This window comes from Amblyomma mixtum, chromosome 6 (assembly GCF_055824585.1).
Source record: "Amblyomma mixtum isolate Tamu chromosome 6, ASM5582458v1, whole genome shotgun sequence".
In the NCBI taxonomy this organism is placed as follows: Eukaryota; Metazoa; Arthropoda; class Arachnida; order Ixodida; family Ixodidae; genus Amblyomma; species Amblyomma mixtum.
In genome coordinates this window covers 126314535-126340633 of record NC_143017.1, presented here as the reverse complement: position 1 = coordinate 126340633, position 26099 = coordinate 126314535, and the positions used below count along the sequence as shown (strand labels likewise).

The following is a 26099-nucleotide window of genomic DNA, read 5'->3' as shown; positions in this document are numbered from 1 at the left end:
TTCGGCTAGATCTCTCCCAGGTCGAGGACCAAATGAAAATAGCGAGGACCCGATGGATTTTTTGTATGCTCGTTCGCGATGCACACAACACGTTCATCACATACCATATTTTTGAAATTAGGAAGACATTGGAGACAGTCGCACGGGAAAACATTGACAGCTGTCTTCCCTGCCATGCATCAGCCTTTTCTTTTGCCTTCGTTGTTTGATCGGTCCAGTATTGTTCAGGATCACGATAACACTCCAGGGGCGCACCGAGGTATGGTTTAGGAACTGTTGACCAATGAAGGCGACAAAATTGCTCCGGTGTGGCGTCCCAGTCTCCATGCCAAAATCCATAACTTTTGTCCCAATTTATCTGGGCTCCGGTGTATTCGCAAAATTGTTCAACAACAGCTGTGGCTTCTTTAATGCTTTCTTTGTTTGCGCATAATACGGCGATATCATCCGCGTAGGCCAAGATTTTTATTTCTGCCTCACGTACTCTATATCCTGTTATGCGTTCATTGTTTGCAATTGCCAAACATAGCGGCTCTAGGTAAGCCGCGAACAGCAAGGGCGAAAGAGGGCATCCCTGCCTCACCGACGAGCGAACGCTCAGGCTGTCTGTCAGTTCGCCGTTTACGATGATTCGCGTTGAGCAGTCAGTGTACGCCATTCTGACGCCTTCAGTGATAACGCAGCCTACGTTAGAATGCTCTAAAATGCAGAGCAGAGCCTCGTGCGAGACACGGTCGAAGGCTTTGGCCAGATCAAGCTGCATCATCGCAACGCGCTCGTCAAAGGCGTCACAACACTCGAGGACCGTTCGCGCGACATGCACGTTTGTTGCAATGCTTCGGCCTTTGATGCCGCAAGTCTGATGCGGCCCTACCAACTTTGTTATAACGCGTTGAAGTCGTGTCGCTAAAACCTTCATAAATATTTTGTAGTCCACATTGACAAGGGTTATCGGGCGATAAGACCCTGGCAAGAGACGTTTTGCTTCATCGTCAGTCTTTGGTATCAGCACGACGTGCGACGTTGTGAATGATAAAGGAACTCGCTTTTTGTCGTATGCCTCAGTGATGACATTGTGCAAAATCTGAGCAACCGAACAGTTGAAGGCTTTATAAAAGGCAGCTCCTAGGCCGTCAGGCCCGGGTGCTTTACCAAGGGACAGGTCATCTATTGCGCGTTCTATTTCACTGACGGTTATCGGTTCTTCCAGTTGCGTCTGTACTTCTTCGTCCAGCTGTGGCATAAAGGCAAGAAATTCTTTCTGGAAGCTGTCTTTCGTATCACGTGGGTGTCCTATCAAGTTCCGAAAATGCTCGGCCATCACTGTCTTGATAACCTTTTGGTCAGTCGTGATCTCGTTTCCGTTGGCAAGCTGCCGGATTTCTTTCCGACATGCGTATCTTTTTTCGTCGGATAGTGCGCGCTTTGTTGGCGTTTCTCCCGCCCACAGCTTCTCGGATCTTGCTCGTACAATTGCCGCTTTGTATCTTTCTGTGTCTATAGTTTCGAGCTGTGTTTTCACCCGCCTTATTTGTTCAGTACATTTACCGGGCTGAATGTTTTCCATGCTTATCAAGAATTCTAGTTCCTGGCGAAGTTTTGTTTCGTTTTGTTTCTGGTTGAACTTAATAATGCTGCTTCTTTCGATGGCTATTATTTTAACTCTCTGTTTAAACTCTTCCCATTCAACTCCGAACTGGTTTGGCTCCAGTGTGAGCAACTTCTCTAATTCTTCCGTTACTGCGCTAACAAATGCATCATCTTCCAAAAGCTTCACGTTAAACTTCCAGAGGTTCCAGTTGAAGCGACTTTTGTTTTGCCTTCTTCCAAACGTTGCAGTTACCAAGCAGTGGTCACTGAACTGGACTGGTTGCACTTCATATGCTGCACATGAAGAAACCAGTTCGGGTGATGCGTATAGTCTGTCTAATCTCGCGTGGCTGTCACGCTGAAAATGGGTATACTGAGGACGTGTACCATTCGTAAATACGCTACCAATGTCTTCTAAATCATAATCATGCACCAGGGCACTTAATACTTCTGCGCTCTTGTCCCGAACTCGTGTGCGTTTAGCGCGATCATCCATTGTACATACGCAATTAAAGTCGCCCAACAATATCAACACTTTGTGACAGTTAAGGTAGGCTTCAACACGTTCAAAGAAAGATCGACGCTCGGTCTCAACGTTGGGTGCATAGACACAAATGACACGGAAAGATAAATCATAAACAGCAAAATCAACAACTAAAAGGCGACCACTTTGGCATGACAACACTGACTGTACACAGATCCCCAAGTTATTACGGATGAAAAGGGCGCAACCACCTGATCCACCATTCGCATGACAAACGCATACATCGAAATGCGTACGGAAATTGGACACCATTCGGTCGGTCAGTTCTTGGCTTTCGATTTTCGTCTCCTGTACGGCAACTAAGTGTAATTCTTTATCAAGAAGAAGGCGGCTTAACTGACACTGTCGCCTTCTTGCACCTAGCCCCCGGACATTTAACGTTGCTACGCGTAGCATTTCCCCGAGATTAAGAGCCATGGTAACACAATGGAATGGTGCCCATCCCCGGAAAGAATTCTCGCTCTCCAGGTCTGTGTGCCCATATACACACCGCAAGTCTGCCAACAAAATATACACTGAGGCATGCAGGAAGAAGCTTGGTGCCAACAGCACCTTGCCTCGACCCGAAAAGAAAACGGCACATCGACACAGCCATAGAGCTTAGAAATCCCCCCGTTCCCATTATGACGAAGGCAACACAAAGCTACGGAGGCGGTTTACCCGCCTGCCGAGAGTCGACCGGAATGTTCGGTCGCGGCTTGAACGACGTCCGCCTACCTGGCGTTTTCTGCGGCGGCTCGTCCCCGCCGCTTTCGTCCCGCTGCTGCAGCATGCTGGTGGTGTCTTCATGCGTCCTCTTCCCGGCTGCGGGACTCGTTGATTCACGGGACGTGTCCATGTTCTCTGCCGCGGTGTGGTCGTCGCTCACGTGCGGTTCAGGCTGCTTTTTTTCCACGCCTTTCGGCGTAGCCACGACGTCCTGGGCAGGTGGTTGTTGCTGTTCCGCGGCGCTTGCCACAACGACAGGTTTCTGCGTAGTTTGCAGTTGAGCCTGAGTTGCCGTTGGCAAATGCGCTGCTTGTCTGCCTCCCGCCGACGATAACTCCTCGACGTCCGCTTCATCCATTAGCAAGTCGGACGTATCCTCTTTGCTCCCCAGTCCGGTGACGCTGGCATATGTCCGCTCGCACTGGCTGTCTTCGTGTCCGAAGCGCCGGCAGGCACCACACCGTGGGATGCGGCACTCGCGGCGAATATGACCCGTGCCGCGACAGCGAAGGCAGAGCGGAGCCCTGCCCGGCACAACCACGAGGGCCAGCTCACCTGCAACACTTAGCTGATGGGGCACATCGTCAATTTGCACTCCAGCATTCAGCTTCAGTGTCACGAGCCTGGTGGTAGAGCCCTTGTCGGTCACTCCTTGGACCCGCCAACGCTCGCGGGCAACTTCAGTGACTTTGCCGAACGGGGCGAAGGCGAGGCGTACGTCCTCATCCGGTACACTGTGGAGAAGCCAGTGCACCTTCATGCGGACGTCCCTGTTGGCCGGGTCGATGACGAGGCAGCGCTGCTTCTTCACTTGCAATTCACCAATGCTGGCTAGCTTCTTTGCCGTTTCAGCGTCCTTGAACGTGACAGCCCAAACATGGCTCATGCGGTACGCCCCCAAGGCGATAACCTCGGTGAGCACCGACTGTTGAGCGAGGGCGTCACGGAAATCTTCTACCCGGTACGGGCGAGCACTTACGTCCGCGTGCAAAAAAACTGTATTTACAACAAACGGACCTGTAGGCAAACTGGGCAGAACAACCTGGTACTCACTATCAGTTGACATAAACCTGTTTCCGCGGCCAGACATGGCCGCTGTAGCCGCTCCAACGGAGCCCGTCATCACACGTCCGTTCGCTTCGGCGCCCGGAAGTGGAATCCTCCTGAGCTAACCGGGACGGCAAGCTTATGGTAGGGCGAGAGCGAATTGATCTATAACTCGAAGTGGGAACAGTGTTTGACCAAATATTTAGGGGAATCCCCCAAGGTGGAGTAGATTTGTAATAAGGGAGTAATTACTCATTGACGTCCACCCGAGCGCAGCCATACGGCCACAAAGGAAAGCTATACAGCTTTCACAGAAACTTCGTAGTTAAAGAAAAATTCGTCCTGGTCCGGGGTTCGATCCCGGGACCACCGCTACACCGGAGCAGTCGCTCTACCAATTGAGCTAACCGGGACGGCAAGCTTATGGTAGGGCGAGAGCGAATTGATCTATAACTCGAAGTGGGAACAGTGTTTGACCAAATATTTAGGGGAATCCCCCAAGGTGAAGTAGATTTGTAATAAGGGAGTAATTACTCATTGACGTCCACCCGAGCGCAGCCATACGGCCACAAAGGAAAGCTATACAGCTTTCACAGAAACTTCGTAGTTAAAGAAAAATTCGTCCTGGTCCGGGGTTCGATCCCGGGACCACCGCTACACCGGAGCAGTCGCTCTACCAATTGAGCTAACCGGGACGGCAAGCCTATGGTAGGGCGAGAGCGAATTGATCTATAACTCGAAGTGGGAACAGTGTTTGACCAAATATTTAGGGGAATCCCCCAAGGTGGAGTAGATTTGTAATAAGGGAGTAATTACTCATTGACGTCCACCCGAGCGCAGCCATACGGCCACAAAGGAAAGCTATACAGCTTTCACAGAAACTTCGTAGTTAAAGAAAAATTCGTCCTGGTCCGGGGTTCGATCCCGGGACCACCGCTACACCGGAGCAGTCGCTCTACCAATTGAGCTAACCGGGACGGCAAGCTTATGGTAGGGCGAGAGCGAATTGATCTATAACTCGAAGTGGGAACAGTGTTTGACCAAATATTTAGGGGAATCCCCCAAGGTGGAGTAGATTTGTAATAAGGGAGTAATTACTCATTGACGTCCACCCGAGCGCAACCATACGGCCACAAAGGAAAGCTATACAGCTTTCACAGAAACTTCGTAGTTAAAGAAAAATTCGTCCTGGTCCGGGGTTCGATCCCGGGACCACCGCTACACCGGAGCAGTCGCTCTACCAATTGAGCTAACCGGGACGGCAAGCTTATGGTAGGGCGAGAGCGAATTGATCTATAACTCGAAGTGGGAACAGTGTTTGACCAAATATTTAGGGGAATCCCCCAAGGTGGAGTAGATTTGTAATAAGGGAGTAATTACTCATTGACGTCCACCCGAGCGCAGCCATACGGCCACAAAGGAAAGCTATACAGCTTTCACAGAAACTTCGTAGTTAAAGAAAAATTCGTCCTGGTCCGGGGTTCGATCCCGGGACCACCGCTACACCGGAGCAGTCGCTCTACCAATTGAGCTAACCGGGACGGCAAGCTTATGGTAGGGCGAGAGCGAATTGATCTATAACTCGAAGTGGGAACAGTGTTTGACCAAATATTTAGGGGAATCCCCCAAGGTGAAGTAGATTTGTAATAAGGGAGTAATTACTCATTGACGTCCACCCGAGCGCAGCCATACGGCCACAAAGGAAAGCTGTACAGCTTTCACAGAAACTTCGTAGTTAAAGAAAAATTCGTCCTGGTCCGGGGTTCGATCCCGGGACCACCGCTACACCGGAGCAGTCGCTCTACCAATTGAGCTAACCGGGACGGCAAGCTTATGGTAGGGCGAGAGCGAATTGATCTATAACTCGAAGTGGGAACAGTGTTTGACCAAATATTTAGGGGAATCCCCCAAGGTGGAGTAGATTTGTAATAAGGGAGTAATTACTCATTGACGTCCACCCGAGCGCAGCCATACGGCCACAAAGGAAAGCTATACAGCTTTCACAGAAACTTCGTAGTTAAAGAAAAATTCGTCCTGGTCCGGGGTTCGATCCCGGGACCACCGCTACACCGGAGCAGTCGCTCTACCAATTGAGCTAACCGGGACGGCAAGCTTATGGTAGGGCGAGAGCGAATTGATCTATAACTCGAAGTGGGAACAGTGTTTGACCAAATATTTAGGGGAATCCCCCAAGGTGGAGTAGATTTGTAATAAGGGAGTAATTACTCATTGACGTCCACCCGAGCGCAGCCATACGGCCACAAAGGAAAGCTATACAGCTATACAGGGTCTGTGCTGTGGTTTCGCGACTAGATAGGTATTCGTGGGGACGCTGCTATCCTAGCTCCGTAAATGTTGAAGGAGTGGTAGTAGTCGCAGGCAGCTGAGACACAGCGAGGAGCTTACGAAATTTCACGGTGTTGAGTGGGGCTGAGGCTGCAAAATCTGAATGTATATCGGGTTGGAAAACGTAACCTGGAATGACGGAGCGTTGACAAACTTAATGGCGCCAGCCACGCGCGAGAAAACGGAACAATTAACAATGAGACGAGGCGCTTCTGTGCTGTCCTGCCTGTGTATTTTTTTGATATTCGGTTATGTTCTAGTGGTGGTGGTGAAAAACATTTATAGTGCAATAAATATTTACAGAGAGGTGATTGGGGTAGGCCCTATTGGCCCTTTCCCCTAACAATACTAGGTGGAGCCCCTATTCCGGGGACCCATTGGCAAGCAACGCCGCCCGCGTCCGGTGAACCAAGGCCTTTTGGGTCTTTAGGTCCTGACAGCCGAGCAGGGCCGCCTCCCAGTCCTCTCTGGTGGGGTTGGGGTTGGGGGGGGATGGATGGGTTGGATTGACACGCCCAAACCATGTGGAAGGTGTCAGCCACCTCCCCACAGAACTGGCACGTGCCATCAAAGGATTCGTTGAAATGTTTAAGTACCGCCGGGCACAGTACAGTGTTAGTAAGAATTTTGATGAGGAGGCGCTCGTCAGCGCGATCCAGTCCCTTACAAGGGACCGGGTAGCGCCGGTGCTCCTCCTTGTAGTAATCGGTGATGTGTTTGAATGTAAGGGCCAGATTGTCTGATTGGGAGTAGGCTTCCAAGGACAGGGCATTATAGCGACATCCACCGTCTTTTCCCGGCCCCTGCAAAGGGGCTGAGTAAGACGGAGGAGCGAACTTTAAGGCGCCTGCAGACAGGTACTCTACTCTGTCCTGCAATCTTAAAGCATTACGATCCAAACACGAATGGGCGATGCCCGCTCTGTGGGGAGACCTGTGATATCTTCCACATGGTGTGGGCATGTACTCAAAATCCCCACCTCCCCCCTTCCCCTTACCCCTTCCAGAGAGGCATGGGAGACTGCCCTCCTCAACTGCTCCTCGCTTGAGTCCCAAAGGGCTCTGGTGAAACGGGCGAGAGACGGGGCATTGTCATGCGGTGTCCCGGACTAGGGACGCCGACCATGTAGCGGGGCCACTCTGTGGCTCCCAAACTCTATTTCAACAATTAAAAGTTTTCACCACCACCACCACCACTAGTCTATAGTTCTTGTCGTCCATAGTAACGTGCACGACTGTATACCTTCTTTTCAGCGGAAATTCTGGAGCGTATTAAGAACAAATTTCAGTATTACGCTTTCCGTTCGGATGGTTGGGCCGGCAGGAAAGTGTACTGAAGGAAATAAAAAAGAATAAATGGCTATAATTTATACGTTTCTTCGGTGAGCTCAATCCAATGTTTGTTTCTTATTTTTATCCAAATAAAAATGCAGGGAGCAGGGCAAAAATCTGCCCTGAGACAAAATTTACTGGGTCCCGACTGTGATGTTTCAGCCATTGCTTTGACCTGCTGTACCTAGGCAACTTCCTTGTGTAGATTTAATCGCAATCTTTGCCCTACCGTAATTTTGGAAAGGCGCATAACTGGCTCACTTTGTCGGTGGTCTCAACAGCGCCGAGAAAAAAAAAACAGCACGAACGCTGACTTCAGCAGCCAGCTAGCGTTCCTGCGCCGCAGCAACGCAGAAACGCGAACGAGTGAAAGGACACACACGAACGCTAGCTAGCAACTCGAGTCAGCGTTCATGTTTTTTTTTTTCTTTTTTTTCTCTCTCTCGCCGCGGTTGAGAACCCCATCGCGTGAGCCACTTACGAGCCGTTCCTTTCCTCAAAACCAGCAGTCGGTCGAGACTGCAAATGAATAGATTGGGAGCTTCTTTCCTTTCTCGGCAACTATTCACTAGTTGGCTTTTTGCACAGCAGAGCAGCCGTACGACTTATAGCAAGCGAAAAGGAAGAAGTTAAGCGTCTTCTGTCCCGAGTAAGTATAGGTTTCTCATATCTCTCTCTTCTGGACTCTATGCCAAGGCCGGACCATTGCAATGTTGCGGGTACGTCAAGCATGCATGGCAATGACAAAAATGGGCATCAGTATTTTCTGGTGTGGGCGCTGTGGCGGAATGATACCTTTACGCGACAGCTTATACAGCTCGTTCGGTGGAAAAGCCGTCGGTGGAGTAGTAGTAGTTGGCACCGCGTGTCGGAAATAATCGGGGGATGCCGATCGTTTGCCGCAAAATGTTCCGGATAGTGCCATACGATTCAGAGTTTCGTGCAGCATAAACTTGCTGTTTGAGTTATAGCCTAGCTCGTGGCAGGGATTCGAACCGGCAGCCTATAATAGGGGGAACCGGCGACCTGTAATCGGTGGCTGAGTAAAAAAAAAAAAAAAATTCAGGGGGCACTTTGGCTCTCTAAAGTGCTGCAAGGCAAAAAAGTTTCCTGGCGCACTGTTTGTTATTATTTACTTTTTATTTTTCATATTCTGTTCTTTTTTTAATTTTTGCTCCTTTTTATTGTTTTTTATTTTTGTTTTCATATCTTAATTTGGTTTTGTTTTTATTTTGTTTATTTTTCTTATTTTTATTGGTTATTCCTTTTCTTGACTTTATTCCTTTTATTTTATTTATGAAACCCATACATTCACTAGATGCGCCTTTATTCATGCTCGCACCTTGAGCCTTCCTGGCGGAGTGGTAGCGTCTCCGCTTCAAATGCCAAAGGCCCTGGTGCGATTTCTACCCTCGGCGCAGTTTCTTTCTAAGCAGTGACGCCGAAAGGCGGACAAATCAGCCGACACGGCTGCCGACGCGTCTGTCGACACGGCTCCCGACGCGTCTGCTAATGACAGTATGAGGCATTATAAAGGCTTTCGCCTTAAAAATCGTATCATGAGTGGTTCGGGTGCCCACTAAGATAAGTGAGACTGTGATGCGTCATTTCCTTTGCTTAAAAAAAAAAACAATTTTCGATTTGTCCAGTAGGCAGGGCGTCGAGCTCGTTTCCATAGACTAGCGCTTGCAACACGCTGTCGCGTTCTGCTCTTAAAGGAGCGTCCTCAAATTTTTTTGTGATCCGTCCTACTGTCTAATGCAGGATCTGCTACCGATATATTACCGAACAGGACGAAATTCGGCACATTGAGCGAATATGTGATGTCATTGCGCAGAAGAAATAAGGAAAATGGTCTCGCGACTTTTACGAGCTATAGGGGGCGCCACTGGAAATCCAGCTAGGTTGCCTGATGCCCGAAAGTTGATTCAGTGGAGTCAAAGAAGAAAGAGAGGAAGAGGTGCCGTAGTGGAGGTCTTCGAAATTATTTCATAGACCTCCAATACGGCACTTCTTTCTCTCTTCTTTCACTCCTACCTTCCTCCCTTCCCTTACGGCGCGGTTCAGGTGTCCGCCTAGATATGCGAGACAGATACTGCGCCATTTCCTTTCCTCAAAAACCAATTTATTTGCCGCGCTAACCCACTACGGCACCTCTTTCTTCCTTTCTTCTTTCAACCCCCCCCCCCCCCCCCCCTCCTTCCTTCCCTTACGGTGCGATTCGGGCGTCCACCGAGATATGTGAGACAGTTAGGGCGTCATCTCCTTTCCTCAAAAGCCAATTGTTTCAGATCACTGCGGCCCACTGATGCACTAGAAATCATTGGGGCAGAAATACACACTGCAAACGCTCAGTCTTGGCATGGCCGCTTGATGCAAAGCGCAAACCTCGCTTTGCGCCTTGCATCGAGCGGCCGTGATCTTGGTCATAGGTACTGCAAACTTTGATTGTGCTGTGAATTTAAAGCAGCGCGAAAAAAAAAAAATTCATAGGACGATGAGGAAACAGAATCGACAGGACAGCGCTAGTACTGTAATTTATTTTTCACTTCGCCGTCCCCGTTTTATTGCGCTGAATACTGCTAAAGACACTGAATGCAATTGCTTTTATGTTGTCTGCCCATATTCTGTGCTTTACACGCGCAAAACGGATACTCTATACACATCTTGCCATGACTACGCGCAAAACACACCCAAAAAGCAATATTACGCTAAAAGCTCTGCGCCACAGAACAGCTCAGAAATTGGGCGGGAGACGCCGAACCAAGCCGGGCGGCGTACGCCTGTATCATCTTTCGAGCAGTTCTGAAGGCTGCCGCTTGGCGGCGACACCTTTCGTGAAAATTGCGAAAACTTATAGACGCCTCATCTTATTAATGAACCAGTGTTCACAACAGTAGATTGGCAACTCAGACATTTAAATGCCGAGCACCTTTACGATTCGTCTGACCGCAGCACCTACTTTTTTTTTTTATCTTATTCTCGGAGTGTTCCATCTAACTGCTTTTAATTCTCTTTTGGCAGCCTCAGTTTTGTTCGTATAAATTCCCGCTTGGGTGGAATGGCGATCGCAGACCTTCCTCTTCGTCGACGGTGCAGAAATTCAGGCGGACATGCTGCGCTCAACGTTATTGTGCATGGCAGCTGTCTTCGCTGCTTGTGTCTTCGAAAGCAGCGAGGGCCGGTTTCTATCACCCCCGGACTACGAGGCAGCGGGCCGTGAGTTCCGTCTTGTCCTTCGTTTTTTTGGTGTATGTGCCTGTGCTGAAATTTTCTTCTTTGACAGCATTCGTGAAAAACGTCCGCGCATAAAGTATAACAACATGCGTGCACACAAGCACGCACGCACTGAGTGGGACGGCGGGGATGCATATTTGATAAATACGACGCCCAATCAACAATCTGGAGGAAAAAAATGGCTGAGGCTTAGCTAAGCTTAAGCCTAGTCAGATGCGAAGCATATTGATGGCTAGGCTTGGTAAAGTTCCTCGCTTTGTTCTTCAGTTGTTGTAGAACGTTGTCGCCGAGCCGCATATTGAGCACGCCGCTTAGCCAGACGTTCATCCCGCTCTTCATCGGTCTCTGTGGCACGCTGAAGCTTTCGCTTCTCGTTCAAATCAGCCCTGCTTCTAGGCGGCATCCCAACACCTGGCCGTCTCGTAAGTGCCCGGAGAGCGAGGCAAGCTCAGCTTTATACCGCTGCTGTAGCGTCACGTGGTCAGCTGCAGCGCCTCTGATGTGGAGCCTCCACCGCCGCGGCCGACCGCGCGAGCCGGCAGCCCATCTCTCCTCTGCTGTGACGTCATGTTGTCACGTGGTCAGCCGCCGCGCCTCTGATGTGGAGCCTCCATCGCCGCGGCCGACCGCGCGAGCCGGCAGCCCATCTCTCCTCTGCTGTGACGTCATGTTGTCACGTGGTCAGCCGCCGCGCCTCTGATGTGGAGCCTCCATCGCCGCGGCCGACCGCGCGAGCCGGCAGCCCATCTCTCCTCTGCTGTGACGTCATGTTGTCACGTGGTGTCACGCGGTCACGCTAAAGGTCAATGGTAGCTCCACCGCCGCGCTCGACAGACTGTAGTGTAGCTCTAGTAATATGCTTCGCATAAAAAAATTAGCTGTGTAATCCGCGCCACGCTTAGGTAACCCAACTGCGTGATGCATGCATGCTGTTCAACGTTTTGTCCCATCCATACATAAACAACAACACTGGGGCCAAGTGCACTGTCATCGGCACACCACGCACAGCACTGCGCATGACAGCACTACAAGAGCTGTGTAAATACTACGGCCCTCTGACGAAATCATTAAATCAGGAAGAAAACAAAACAGTGCACAAGAAGCTCAAACGAAGCGCAGAGCGCTGTGTCTGTGTGCTTGTAGTATACCTTCGTCTGCGCTTCTTGCGTTCCACTTTGTTCCACGAGCTGAGCGCGGAACGAATCGGGGTTTTGTGTGGGAGTTCTGCAACAGGAAGGATTGCTGAACTCGGTCCAAGACGCATGTGTTCGGTGTTGTACCCTGAAGTCACAACATGGTTACTGCGGCGGAAAAAAAGAGAAGCAAGCCTTTACACTGAGGGCCCTATTGCACAATCAGTGGTGCGATAGTATTGACAGAAGAACCGAAAACTGAGCGAGTTGGTGCATCATTGAAGAACTAAAAACAGCGCCGCGATGACGGACAAGAAAGAAGGAGGACAAGCGCTGACTAACAACTTTAGGTTTACTGAAAAAACACAGGTATTAATACACTCTCCAACATAACCAGGACGCATGCGCCTCCCGGCGCACTTCTAATCATGACAATCAAGATATCCATCCTCACAGTCATGAAGGAGCACTGAAGCTGTGCTTACGCACGCGCTACCATTCCCATGGATGTAGTAGGCCTCAAATATTTCTCTCGTTATTTTGTCCCTATGCCTGCAAATAACTTTGGTTTCTTTGAAAAGAGGTGTGAACAATTTCTTATCAAGAGGTGTGTACAATTTCTTATCGGGGGATTCAGGGATATTATTCAAGGGGAAATGTAGGGCAAGATAAGACGACGGGGAAGCTTTTAACGGCATTATATGCTGGCATAAACGAGTGTTTACATAGTTTTCGGTCTGCCCAATATATCTCTTATCGCAAGAAAATTCGACGTCATACACTACCCTTTCAGCACGTAGCACGAACTCGGTCTGCTGATTTATCTTGCAGGTTCTACTACCGGTTTGTTTTTGGTTTTTAGCCGTTGCTCTCCTATCGCCTATGGCACATATTTTTCCAAAATTTTTTTACGGGGCTGAGAACAACACTTGAATACCGTTGCTAAGCGTTCAGTCAGTCAGCGCTTGTCCTTCTTCTTTCTTATCCGTTGTCATGGCGCTCTTTTTAGTTATTTGATAGTATAGGCGGGGCGCAGTATGTTAGGCAGCGCCACCTACACTACTCTATACCGCACAGTACTTTCACCCTTTATCTTTCATGTCTGCTGGGCAAATATTGGTGGAGGGCAACACTGCGTCATCGCAGTGTTGCGCCATCGCAGTCACCGCAGTCTGCGTCATCGCATTGTTGCCATCCACCAATACAAGGGCTCGCCAACTTTCGCGCGTGATGGTGCGTTTTCTGCTGCATTCAAAGTCTATTATTTAGCTTAAGTGTTCCTAAAAACACAGCGCACTGATTGAGAGAGTTTATGTACTCTCCTAAGAATGTGTTTCAGGGCCCCTTGAACAAATTCTAAACAAAATAAAGCTACAATGTTTTTAGCAATGTGTTCAAAAACCTTCGTTGATCTGTGCTTGAAGGTGTTCTACCAGCAGGATCCTGCTACAACGTGTTTAATGTTCTGTCATACTTGTATTCGACGGCAGGTGATTGCGTGGGCGCCATCGGACCGCCTGCCAAGGAAGGATACAGCGTCTCAAAGAAGCATCCATGCCAGCTCGAGACGTGTCACAATGGAACGTGGAAGATAGACAGGTGAACCAGAGTATTAAGGTCTTTTGTTCATGTGTTCGTTCATTTTACGCAGGCAGGCTTGTTGCGCATAAACTAGATCGTCTGTATAGACTGTGTTACCTCAAGAGAGTGGAGTAGTTTTCCCGATCTTTGCATGTCTTAAAAGTGCCGCCAGGCTATGTGGAGGGTCGCTGCGCTGCCTAGTGACAACTGCGGTAACAGTATCGCAGATATGCCTTTGTATATATCACCATCATCATTATTAGCCAAGCATATACGTCCTCGGCCGGATAAATGCCACTCCCATTCTGTACCATTTAGACAGAGTGGCGGCCACCTTATCCCCGCACATTTTCCATTTTACCCGCACGTTGGCGGTGTAGAAATCGACTCACCGGGCGCCTGTAGACGTCCCTGCTGTCTCTGCCCACAGCCAGTCGACGCGTAATATCAGCAGACTTTGGGCCATAACTGCTCCAAAGCACTGTACACTCAGTAGGTTTTCATGAGTGATGCACAGAAGGAAACTACAAATTCCTCAGGATATGCATGCAGTTGAACAACCCTGGCTGTCACGAGGAGCCTAACAGCGGCAAAAACGACCACTTCTTTTCGTGCCAGGAAATGTAATATGCCTCTACGCTACGTAGAATTCCGTTGATCAAGCGCGAACATAAATAAGGAGACAATAAAACTTTTTGCTGGGCGAGTTGGTTCATTTTGCTTGAGGGGACGTTTGTTTTGTAGTTCATATGGTAGTTCACTGCAAATCATGCAAATGCTCACCAATTTTAAATAAGACAGAGGTCATTGGTCGAAGCAAAGATGCGCTAACGCGAGAACTGATAGAGGCGTTCCATATCAAAAAGAAAGGGCCGGAATGCGTCAGCAGCCCTTCGGTGAAGATGTACTCTAACGAGTATAACTTTTTAGATTGCCTGATCTGATGCAAGCGTGTGGATTTTTTGCTTGTCATTCGCACGAGTGTTCTCGTGATTAGGTTCTTGAAGGAGAAGGGAAATGTACAAATGTATGCGATCGAAACTTTAATAAACCAGTTGAGAGTAGCGCTTGTCCCGTTCGTCTTCTGTCCCTTGTCTGTTTTTTGTCGCGCTACAAACGTCCCCTCAAGCGAATAAAGAGACGGAGCGATACCTCATTGCTCCGGTTATCGTTTCAACTAGATGTCTTGACTTCGCCTGGGAAACTGATGTTATCATTCACTGGCCCCAAATTTCAGATATTTTTCTACGTGGTTTCATTTGGTGAAGCACACTCCATTTGTCTTCCGGTTTAACTTTGAGGTTATTGCTTAAAGTTGCGATTATAACTTCGCGCGGGGGATTGTTCCTTTGTAGCTGATGCCTCGCAGAAAGTTCGACGTCGCGTGTTCGCGCATGGCAGATAACTGCACAAATGGAGGATCTATGGCGCTTTTGAGGGAGCTCGGTGGCAAATTACGTACCTATACGTAAGCGGCGCTAAGCCAGTTCGCTGTTTTTCGCAATGTGCCCTTTATTTCCACCACCTTGCAGATGTCTCGAGGATGTGGACCCGAAGTGCCATGGCCAGCTGGGAACTCGTGGTCCGGGACCGTACCCGGACTGCTGTGCACTCGCCGTGTACTGTTCCGAGCACTAGGAAGACCGCTGAATGCGCACAACCCGCCCGTGATTCATTGCGCAAGACTTAAGTCCAGTGCTAGCAGTTTCGTTTTCACTATGAAGATACCCAGCGCTCGTGCGAGTGTTAGACAATTCGGTCGAATCAGTTGACGGTCATGGGGAATGCCTACAGTATATAAGGGGATAGTCGGTACCCCGTCGCAGTTTGTTTGGCCATTTGTAGTGCCGGTCTTTCTGCGCTTCAGCGACGCGCGTTAATAGATTGAAAAAGTTTAGTATGTTGTAGTCGTCGAGACGGCTCATTTTCTGAACGTTTTGTTACCTGTAGTTTCTTTTTTTCCTTTCCGCTTGCTTTTTTTTTCGCAAAGCTTCGTCAGTGTCGTTAGTTAAGCCTCCGGCTCTGGAGTACCTTTTTTAACAAATTTCTTAACTTTTTTTGTAAAAAAGGTAGGAGAATTCTCGACAATTCTTGCTAGCTTATAAATAGGCATCTCTGTATTTTATCTTTCTTTATTGAAACAAGGAAGAAACTCTGCAGGCATAACATATCGATATCTGCATAAAAATCTCACCAAGAAACGCTGAAAGCGATGCGCTTGGTAATTTTCCGACAAAATAAAGCATTTCTTCTCTACAGACGTGGTTTTCTTTACTTGAGATGCTTCCCCAAAAACTGTCGCTGTCATGTTGCTGCGAAAGGCTGTACGGTGTGTTGCGATCTTAAGCTGTGCCTTTTATTGTTTACATGCCACAGTGGGTAGCATATATATATATATATATATATAGGTTGCGAAAGCGTGAAGTACTAGACTGCTTATAAGAATATATAGCGAAGTATACGCTTCGTTAAAGGAAACATATTTATTCAACTCGACGTTTCGATCGGAAGACCGACCTTCTTCATCGTATATATATATATATATATATATATATATATATATATATATATATATATATATATATACGATGAAGAAGGTCGGTCTTCCGATCGAAACGTCGAGTTATATATATATATATATATATATATATATATATATATATATATATATATATATATATATATATATATATATATATATATATATATATATATATACGATGAAGAAGGTCGGTCTTCCGATCGAAACGTCGAGTTGAATAAATATGTTTCCTTTAACGAAGCGTATACTTCGCTATATATTCTTATAAGCAGTCTAGTACTTCACGCTTTCGCAACCTATATATATATATATATATATATATATATATATATATATATATATATATATATATATATATATATAATTTAAAAATTATATGGTTTGTGCACGTGGATTCTACAGCATGGCTGACAGTAGATATGTGATAAAGGTCAATAAATATACGATTAATTAACCAAACTTAACTGATCAACTTTTCAAACGAAATTGAAGGCTGTCAACATCGAAGGTGAGCCCCATTTTTAAATTTTCTTATTCGGCTATGTGGTTCGAAATCTCGACTGTCAAAAATATACATTTTAAATTTCGTTGAGTTGGCGTTAGCGCGCTGCACAATTATAAAATGGAGTTACTCGCATTTCTAATGTAGCAAATACGAACGCCGTGCCCGTATTTTATGAAGTAGAAGCATTTAACATGATTTCCGCGACGATATTACTCGCAACAATAATAATTCACAAATGCGCAATGTGGGAAAGCCATAACAACGAGCTTTCAGATGAGTATTTTTGGCATTCGATATCTCGAGGCACATTGCCGATTAATAAAGTAAAAAAAAACTGGGCTCACTTTTGATGTTGACGGCCGTAGATTTCGAAATATAATCTCGCCCTCTAAAATCAGCGGTAAAGGGTTGATTAATTTCACTTTAATTAATTAATCGTCTAATAATTGAGCTCGATCGCGTACATAACTTCGACCATATTGTGGAAACCCTCTGCACAAAACCAAACCAAAAGCAAACCGCTGCCACGTGCAGATAGAGGAGGGTGCGCATGCTCTGATACGAGCTGTACAAAAGCCTACGTGTGTGCTCAAGCGCAGTCGTTCTCAATTAAAATAAAAAGGAGCAGTCTTGCTATAGCGATTTATACTTAATGGTGCTTGAGTCGCAATGATGACATTTTGCGTCGAAGTTTGCTTATGCTTTGTGATTAACTTCCGTGAGACGACGTTTCCTAAGAAAGGTTGGCCTGCGATGGGACGTTGCAGACGACTATAGCAAGTGGACTCAAGATAATCGCTTTATCGCGAACTTTTGCCGCTTTTTAAGCGAGGCTTGTTTGCACTCCTTTTTATAACTTTCTTTCCTTTTTCATTATGCCTAATGGCAAACAGCTCGAATAAAAAAAAAAGCAGGTAATTTTTCTTTCTCCTCCTCTGCGCGCAGCAATCAACATAAGCAGTTCCTGCTCGTGGTTCTCGCGACAAGAAGAACGCAGCCACCCGAAAGGCAACAGCCCAAGGATACGACGGTTCCTCCGGAGTAGCAGATACTTCTACGCTCCAGCCACGAGTGAGTCTTCAAAAAAACATGCGCTTACCTGTTCGCTTTATTTATTTATTAATTGCTGTCAGTGATCGGAATTGATGACGTATTCGTTGAGTGACGCTGCAACTGGTTTGTTCGCCACGAATCGTATTGCGTGCAGTCAGAGCTCAGGAGAGTCAGAGCTCTGGAGAGTCAGAGCTCAGGAGAGTACAATGCGATTGAGCCATGCAGCCTATTTTTGTTGCCAGAACGATGCGTCTGCAGTTTGGTGCACAAATATTTGGTCAAACACAGAACACACACACGTGCGTCGGAGTAGCTCTATTTGAGTGCAGTGGAAACTAACTTGGGCGCTTATATTTTTCGTCGCACCGACCGCCCACAACCCATTGCAAAGGTTTCCAAACGTACCATGTTGCTCTCAACTATCACATGAGAGCAAAAAAATAACAATAAAACGAGGTAAAAGCGCCAGAAGTCAGTTATGTTACTGCTTATTTTTTCATAGATGAAAGCCAAAAAAAAGTGGATCGGCATTCTTCGATCTTAACTTTACTTACTTTCTGCTTTTCTGAGGCTGTTAAAAAAAATAAAATAATAAAAAAAAGAGGCAGAACAACATGTGATCGCGATGGAGGTGAGCGGTTCCTTCTTTACCTAAGGCTGTTCCCGAAATGGTTGCTCATCACGAAAGCTCAAAACACATACATTATCTTGGGTATGCGCTGTCTTCGTCCTTTTCCGATCTTAGTTCACTTCCGTAAAAAACGATTTTAATTCAGAATATTTTGGATTGGATTGCGAAACTTTTATTCTCAACAGAAAGGAAAGTTTTTTTAAGCTCCCCGCCTAGACGTCTGCCAAGAGCTCTTGACCCTTGTCGGCGGCTTCCAGTTGGATCTCTGAACTAGAGCTGAGTAGTAAAGCCTCCCATTGGTCGAGTGACTTTATTCTGCGACCCTCCGGAGGGGCAAGAAGGCATTGCCAAATGATATGATTCAGGTTAACTTTATTTTTACAGTGCTTAAAGAGATTTAAATATTGACAGGGTAATGAAGGGTGCACATCGCCGAGTTCGGAAGTGTATTCGTTTGCAGGCGACGCCAAATGATGGCCTGGCATAAAAAAAAAAATGCGGCACATAGGTTGCTACGTCCACGCAAGTATTAAAGCAACAATGACACACTTGTCACTGCGCAGCTGCAGCTAAAGCGACCTCGGTATATAGATTATAAGCGAACACGTCATTTCGCTTGCCGGGTGCCTAACCTGCATGGTTTACGTAGCCGTAGGCAACACCTGCCGATATGAGTGAATAATCGAACTGCAGACCTGGCAGCGGTTCTGTACAGAGTTCTCTAAATTGGATTTTGTGCTATTCTTTACCTTGTAGCCGAAGTTTTTTTGTGGTTTACGTTAAGATGAAAGCTTGAATTTCATGAGCTGTGTTCTATGTTGCCGTATTCTCGCTATACTATGGTCGTTTTCTTTTGCAGTGGGGTCGCGGTAAGTATGGCTGATAAGCGTGAACGAATTCCCTTTTATTACTTGGGATTAAACGTTGAAAGAATGAGCCATCTAGAGCCGGGAGCGGCGTCTCGGGACTAAAAACAAATAAGGCTGAATATAACGGTTGATTCCAAAGAATATATACGGGGTGTTTCGCGTAAGACATTGCACAATTTTTAAAAATAGGTTTCCTGAGTTTGAAGAGCGCTTTTTTCTGTATAATATTGGCAGCGGGGTAGTACAAAAGAATACAGCTAAAACGTGCTAACAAGCAGGCTGGTCAACTAATATTGAGTAGTGAACTTTTTAACCATTACTGTTAACGTCCTTAATTATTGAGATGCGTGTATCCCAATGTAAGTAATCTACATATCAGTTTTTAGAATTTAGAAAACGCGGTTGCCCTTGGCGCTGTGGCCAAGAAAATTTTGTCCATTTAGACGAGTTACTAGCACTGAAGAGGTTGCTTTGCCTGCAAAGTTCTCGAAAGCGCATGTATTTTGGCGCGATGTAGGCAGAGTGTTAGGACACAGCGCCGAAGGCAACTGCGTTTTCGATCAATTTTACACGCCTTTCAATAATTATGCAGCCTAACAGTATATAGTTAAAAAGTTGGCTAATCAGTATTGGTTAACCAGCCTGCTAGTTAGCCCGTCTAAGCTATGTTCTGATGTACTACACCGCTGACAATGCTATCCCGAAAAAAAAACCTCGTCTAATTCAAAAAACTTATCTTTAAAAATTGTCTAAAATCTTAGGTGAAACACCATATAGTTGTGGCGCTCGGCTGCTGACCCTAAAGACGCGGGTTCGATCCCGGCCGCGGCGGTCGAATTTCGATGAAGGCGAAATTCTAGAGCCTCGTGTACTGTGCGATGTCAGTGCACGTTAAAGAACCTCGGCTGGTCGAAATTTCTGGAGCCCTCTACTACGGCGTTCCTCATAGCCTGAGTCGCTTCGGGACGTTAGACCCCCATAAACCAAAACCTAAACCTATACCAAAGAAGTATGTAGCTCTAAGAAGGGTTCACTTAGTAAAACACGTTGCGGGGCTAGTTGGTTATGCATTTTCTTTCGTTCAAATTTAAGCAGCGCTAACTTTTAGGACGAATACACATGGGACATGACAGGACGGGCGCTGACTCCAACTATGTTTATTGAACACGTTTTACGTAGAACATATAAGAAAAGACGACCGTGAGCGCATGCGCATCTGCGACACTGTGCGATGGGCACTGTGCGATGTAAGTGCACGTTAAAGAACCCCAGGTGGTCGAAATTTCCGGAGCCCTCCACTACGGCGTCTCTCATAGCCTTAGTCGCTTTGGGACGTTAAACCCCATAAACTAAACTAAACTAAACTAACATTATGCAATAATTCTGGAAGAATAATTAATTCCTGCTCTTCTCGCTATGTTTATTAGGGATATATAGGTTCTGCAAAATTTTTATAACATGGGCAACTTTTTTTTCTTTTTCATGAAAGTACATCAAGCCCTGAGACGTATCCAAAAGTGAATGACAAATCATTCTCCATAAAAATCATTTTCGGAGCTTGCTGCAACAGTGCATGCTGCATAAACAATAACGGAAATTAATATGGCAAACAAAAGACGAAAATATATTGTTTATTTGTCCAGTTCTTCGTCGCAGACGGATTTCCGTAGGTGGCGTTTACTGGGAATCTACTTGTTCGGGTGCAGCTCGTCGTATCGGTCGTCGGGTTCATGTAAACGCTAGTTGGTCGGTCGAGTAGGCAAGCAAGCAGCCTGTCGCATCGAGTTAGCCCCCCCACAAGAGGCGTAGGTTTATTCTCTTGACCGCACGCAAAAATTTGTTTAATGCCAGTGACACTTGAGAGCTGGATGAGTGGCAGGTGAGAACACGAGATTCAGTACAGAGTCCAATGCAGTGGATATGCGTGAAAGTATATGCACCGTATAGAGGGCCTGTCCTCGAAGATTACTGAGAACAACCCTTAACGAGGACAAAATATTCTTAATACTTATGCGTAATTGACCTCCTTAATAGTAGTAACTATCCTTATCGATACATTCAGTAGGTTCGGGCTACCTAAAAGATCGAAAAATAATAACCCCTGCCTGTACCACGTACGTACAACAGTGAACATAATTCCCCGGACGTTGTGGCCACCTTCCCCTGCTTTTGAATAAATGCTTTCACTGAACTAAAAAAAAAAAGAAAACATGGCAAGCTACAGGACGCACTCCCGAAACGGCGCCGAGCTCTAAATCGCGCGGGATTCGTGCCGCGAAGTGGGCGCCATCCATCGTGTGGATTTTTTTTTTTCTTTGCAGGAATCACCACTGCGGCTGCTGCTGCGCGCTGATCGGCACCTTGGCCGTCGCTGCTGTGGTTGCCGTCGCCGTACTGATAGCCCTCGGAGTCGTGACCATCAGTGAGTGGGCGCCCCACGCGAGATGGCTCGGTTCGCGATCGCTCGAGCATACGGGCAGAACTAGCTCAAGGCAAAATCGTGCACAATGAACGCATCGCGCAGTCCCGTGCTTCTGTGCAAAGTGAAACCTGGGCTGAATTAAAGGCACAACGATGGAGGGTTGTCGCTAAAACGTGCAATATCCTAGTGGTTCGACAAGCTTAACTTTTCACAGAACGAGATGCAGACGCAGCAACACAGAGCGAGAACAAGACGTGAGCATCATCAGTGACACATAAAGAATAGAGAGAACATATTGATATTAGCAGTCGTACGCAAATCCATGTTGTCGTTGTGCGAGAAAGAAGCGGACCTGCTCAGGCTATTGCGATGAGTGTGTTTTGTAGTGTGCATCTGCTTACGATAGCTGATATCAATATGTTCCCTCGTTTCTTTATGCGCCACCTGTGACGCTCACGTCTCATGTATAAAAGAATACCCGTTTCCTCCACTAAAACTAGCTGCAAGTTCGCACTCTGCGTTGTGTCTGCATCTCGTTCTGTGAAAAGTTAAGCGCATTGAACCACCATGAACAACCTAGTAGGCGCAATTCTCACTATTTTGGGCATTATCGCGCCCTAAGATTCCGAACCACCGCTGATCACCGGTGCGGCTAAAGTATCCTGTGGATTCTGTCTTCAATTTTGGCTTTTCTAGTCATCATCATCATCAGCCTGACTACGTCCACTGCAGGGCAAAAGCCTTTCCCATGTCTCTCCAATTAACCCTGTCCTGCGCCAGCCGCGGCCACCATATTCCCGCAAACATCTTAATCTCATCCGCCCACCTAATTTTCTGCCGTCCCCTGCTACGCTTGCCTTATCTTGGAATCCACTCCGTTACCCAGCGGTTATCTTGCCTTCGCAAAAAAAAAACAAAAAAAAACGCCATCCGTGACAGCCTTGGAAGCACCGCAAGTAAACTAAAAGTGGCGAATTTCCTGCTGCTTCCCTTCCCTCTCCTAAACTCTTTGCGGTTTGCATTTTTTTTTTCACTTTTTCGTTTCATTCATTTCCTTCTCAGTTGATGGCACTGCTGTGCCTGTAGGGTTCCACGAATCACACATGGCGTGGTCCCTGTTAGCACGCTTCGTGCTTGCGTATTTTGTGGCGTTTTCTAAATTTATCGCATGAGTGGCTCCTGAGTCACTGTTTGAGAGTTATGGGCCACTAAGAAAAGTGATTTTGGCACGAGGTAAAGCGCGAACCGAATGGGATTCAGCAGCGTGGCCGTCGTTTCCAGCAGTAAAAATTACCCTGGTACAGCTTTTACTCGCTGCTGTCGTGAATCATAATGCCGCGAATCTTTGTAGTGTTCGTTTGTTCATGCTTCAAGGCTGCCAACACGCCGCTTTATCGCTTTGTTTGTGACGCAAGACGCGCCTAGATTTATCTCGATTGATGGCATCCAGGCGGAGCCGATTATACTTTGCATCAGAATGTTCTAGTAAGTTTCCAAGCTTTATCTTGAAAGTTCTCTATCAGCTATCAGCTTTCTCTATCAGCAATATATGAATGTTGTTTTGATTCCGTACAGAACGCCTCACGGGATCGGGTAAGGTAACCGTACGCTCGTCAAAACTTTGCATGAGGCTCTTGCTTGTATGCAGTGTGCGTACATGATGTCTCAAACACACGGCCCGGCGTTGAAGCCGACCAGAATTCCGCGCCTGGCGGCAGCGGGTCTTCCGCCCAACAATGGTGTTTCATGCACAGCTTGGACAAAGGGACCTCATCATCGTTCATTGCTCGATTTCATTACATCAGCGAACCTTTTCTCATTTATTTAGGCATCCTCATCTATCATTACATAACGTTTTATGCCCTGAGGCAATCAACATCGCATTAGAAAAAAAAAACGCACACGGCCGACTTCAGGGAATATAGTACGTGGCTTTTGCGGAGCGATATGTTGTGGCATCAGGCTCCTCGCTCATGTTGAGAGCAGCAACTTCTATTCTGGGTTATCTATGGGCACACCCCGGATTTGACTTTCGTGCCAAAACACGTTCGTATTGACACGGTACTACATGGGGCTTTGGCCGGTAAACGAAATCGCCAGATCAAGTTCGGCGCAGGGCATGACATGTTTCGCTTAGAGGCGGCTACATCATGCGCATATGTCATCGCGGGTGTTATCGCGTGAACGAAAAAAAAGCATACATTAACATCGCATGAGTACTGCTGCAGCGTACCGCTTGCGTGGTTCAATGGTCGCTAAGTGTACTCAAGAGCTACGTACCTGTCCATGTCGGAGCAGAATTGATGGATTGTGCGCACATAGTTTACTTAGTCGCCGTAGCCGGTTGAATGAAATTTTAAGCAGCACTCTCAATATGGAGGCAGAAAAGCAATCAGTGCACACTTTCCGTCGAGCAGTTAAACACACAAATTTGATGACTAACCTTTCAGAAATGCAAGATTAATTTCAAGTAAGCTGAAAGCAAAAAACTCAGAAATTAAAAGAATGCGGCTAAAACATGTGGAAGAACAACAAAAACTACATAGCTTAATTCACTACGCGACGAAATTATTCGAATGCAGCCGCAAGCGGAAATGCGTGTGTACGTACGTGGTCTTTTTTTAGCCGGAAATTGTGAACACAGTAGGATGAGTACAAACTATCGCCTCTCCCCACTGTCTCTGAGAGACCCAGGAGGGGAGGTAGCGAACAGCGTTGCCTTTAATTTGCATAGGCATGGCTTGTGGACAACAGCCGAATGCTGCTCTCTGTTAACGCTTAACGGAATTTGAACGACTTGTTGTCGCTGCGATTGACAGAGCGTGCTCCATATCTTATGGCGTCCATTGGTTCCAACAATCCCCGAAAGTGCTGTCACATAGCTGCCATGAGGTGAAACAGACTGAACTGAACGCCCAGTAAAAGGTAGGACTGCGCGAATAAGACAGGACAGGAGAGATAGGAACGAAAATGACACCACGGGCGCAATCTTCCAACTGTTTATTCACGAATCATGCCCAACAGTTCTGGACAATAGAATGTTTGAGCGGGAAAGAACTTATGAGCGCAATTTTTTCATGTATTATAAGAGTTCACTCTAAAAATCAATATATCCGCATATCTCCCATCGACAGGCTTGAATTTTTTTTTGCCATTAACCGCCAACGCGCAGTCCTTCCTTTCACTGAGATGAACCAACTAGCCCGCAAGAGCGTTCTACTGAATGCTGCAGTCGTCAGTTATAACTTTAGGGTTGCAGTTAGTAGTGCACAAAAGAACACGGTCAGCTTATATTTATAGCTAACGGATCCTCAAAGTGGTGTGACGTGTGGTGTGGCAAGCATGAACCAATTTGTACACTAATTTTACACGATTATTATTAAATGAATGACTGGGTGGGTGATGGTGATTTGATTTGATAGGCTCACAGGCAGCTTGGCCAAAGAGTACCATGGCTCGACATTATTAGTGAAATCAAAGCGTGCCGCATCATAGGGATTCCCACCGACAACCTTTGGTTTCCCAAACCATGACTTCTGTTACTTCAAACGTCCATTACGTCCAAACTAATTGCCGTAGGACATTCGAAGCAGTGTCAAACGATTTGTCTTCTTGCGCTGTATACGTTGGCGTCAAAAGAAGTAGATATCCGCGTATAACGAAAAATTTGTACCGGATATATAGAAGATGGTTGATGGTGCAATATTCGTTCGATATTGCAAACGCTCGATGCTCAAACGCTGCCTCAGCGTTTTGCTCATTTTTTGTCAACACGAGGTGGGGTCGAGGACCCACTGAATGAATGAATGAATCTTAATATGTGGCTGTTGTTTTGCGTTTGTCGCTTTACAGACGTGCGCTACACGAAAGGAGGTGAGGCCAGAAAGGTGGAAGCGAACGCCACAACGGTTCCAGCCAGCAATGCCGACAGCAAGCCGAGACCACCAGTGGCCACTGAGAGGCCACGCAACCCCGGAGACGAGCGCATCCCGGATCCCCGCCTGAACAACCGGGGACGCTGAGCAGCAAAATAGCGCAGCATGTCGCCCTTGGCGCGTGACCGCGTGGGAGGGGACTTGCTTGCAGCGAACATCCGGGGAACAAACACACCGCTTCTTCGCGCTTTGCTGTGTTCATAGCTATTTAGCCTGCCATTCTGTCCTCCTTTCTTACTCTTACCTTGAAATTATAGTGTGTGCCGCGTATAAAAATATTGTTCATTGTATGGATACAATAATGCAGCGTACACTTTTTACATCAATGTATTGAAGTCTTTTCAATGTATACTTAATGATCTGTTGTGCGTTGGAGTTAGGAGACATTACTATATTTGATACTAGGAACACATTCATGCGCTTGTGCTTTTTGTCGCTCGTTTCAGCTTGGTAAGCGCTTTGTTTCGTGCATTAAACTTGACCGCTTCATTGGTTTATTGACTGGCTGACTGATCAGGCGGTCTTGGCTGCGTAGGGGAAAGTCTCACGGCGTAGTTAAGGTTAGCATACTCTCCGCAGCTTTTGCATTCTGCAGAGTGTATATCTGGATGAATTTTGGCTAGTA

General features: G+C 46.9%; 1 protein-coding gene and 1 long non-coding RNA gene across 4 annotated transcripts; both read left to right on the top strand.

The window, feature by feature from the left end:
• Positions 1 to 8010: 8010 nt before the first annotated feature.
• LOC149340309 (uncharacterized) lies at positions 8011 to 15817 on the top strand. Of its 3 annotated transcripts, none has more exons than XM_089550801.1 (4): positions 8011 to 8215; positions 10666 to 10785; positions 13427 to 13535; positions 15050 to 15817. In XM_089550801.1, exons 2-4 carry the CDS (start codon positions 10680 to 10682, stop codon positions 15153 to 15155), a joined length of 321 nt encoding a protein of 106 aa, XP_089406927.1. In that variant the 5' UTR covers positions 8011 to 8215; positions 10666 to 10679; the 3' UTR covers positions 15156 to 15817. The 3 variants fall into 3 exon arrangements, with proteins under 3 accessions (XP_089406927.1, XP_089406926.1, XP_089406925.1); XM_089550800.1 differs by having other exon boundaries at positions 10641 to 10785; XM_089550799.1 differs by having other exon boundaries at positions 10591 to 10785.
• Positions 15818 to 17246: 1429 nt separating this feature from the next.
• On the top strand, positions 17247 to 25830 carry LOC149340308 (uncharacterized). The gene is made up of 3 exons (XR_016283854.1): positions 17247 to 17635; positions 21439 to 21539; positions 25392 to 25830. It is a non-coding gene; the product is annotated as an uncharacterized LOC149340308 (long non-coding RNA).
• Positions 25831 to 26099: the final 269 nt, after the last annotated feature.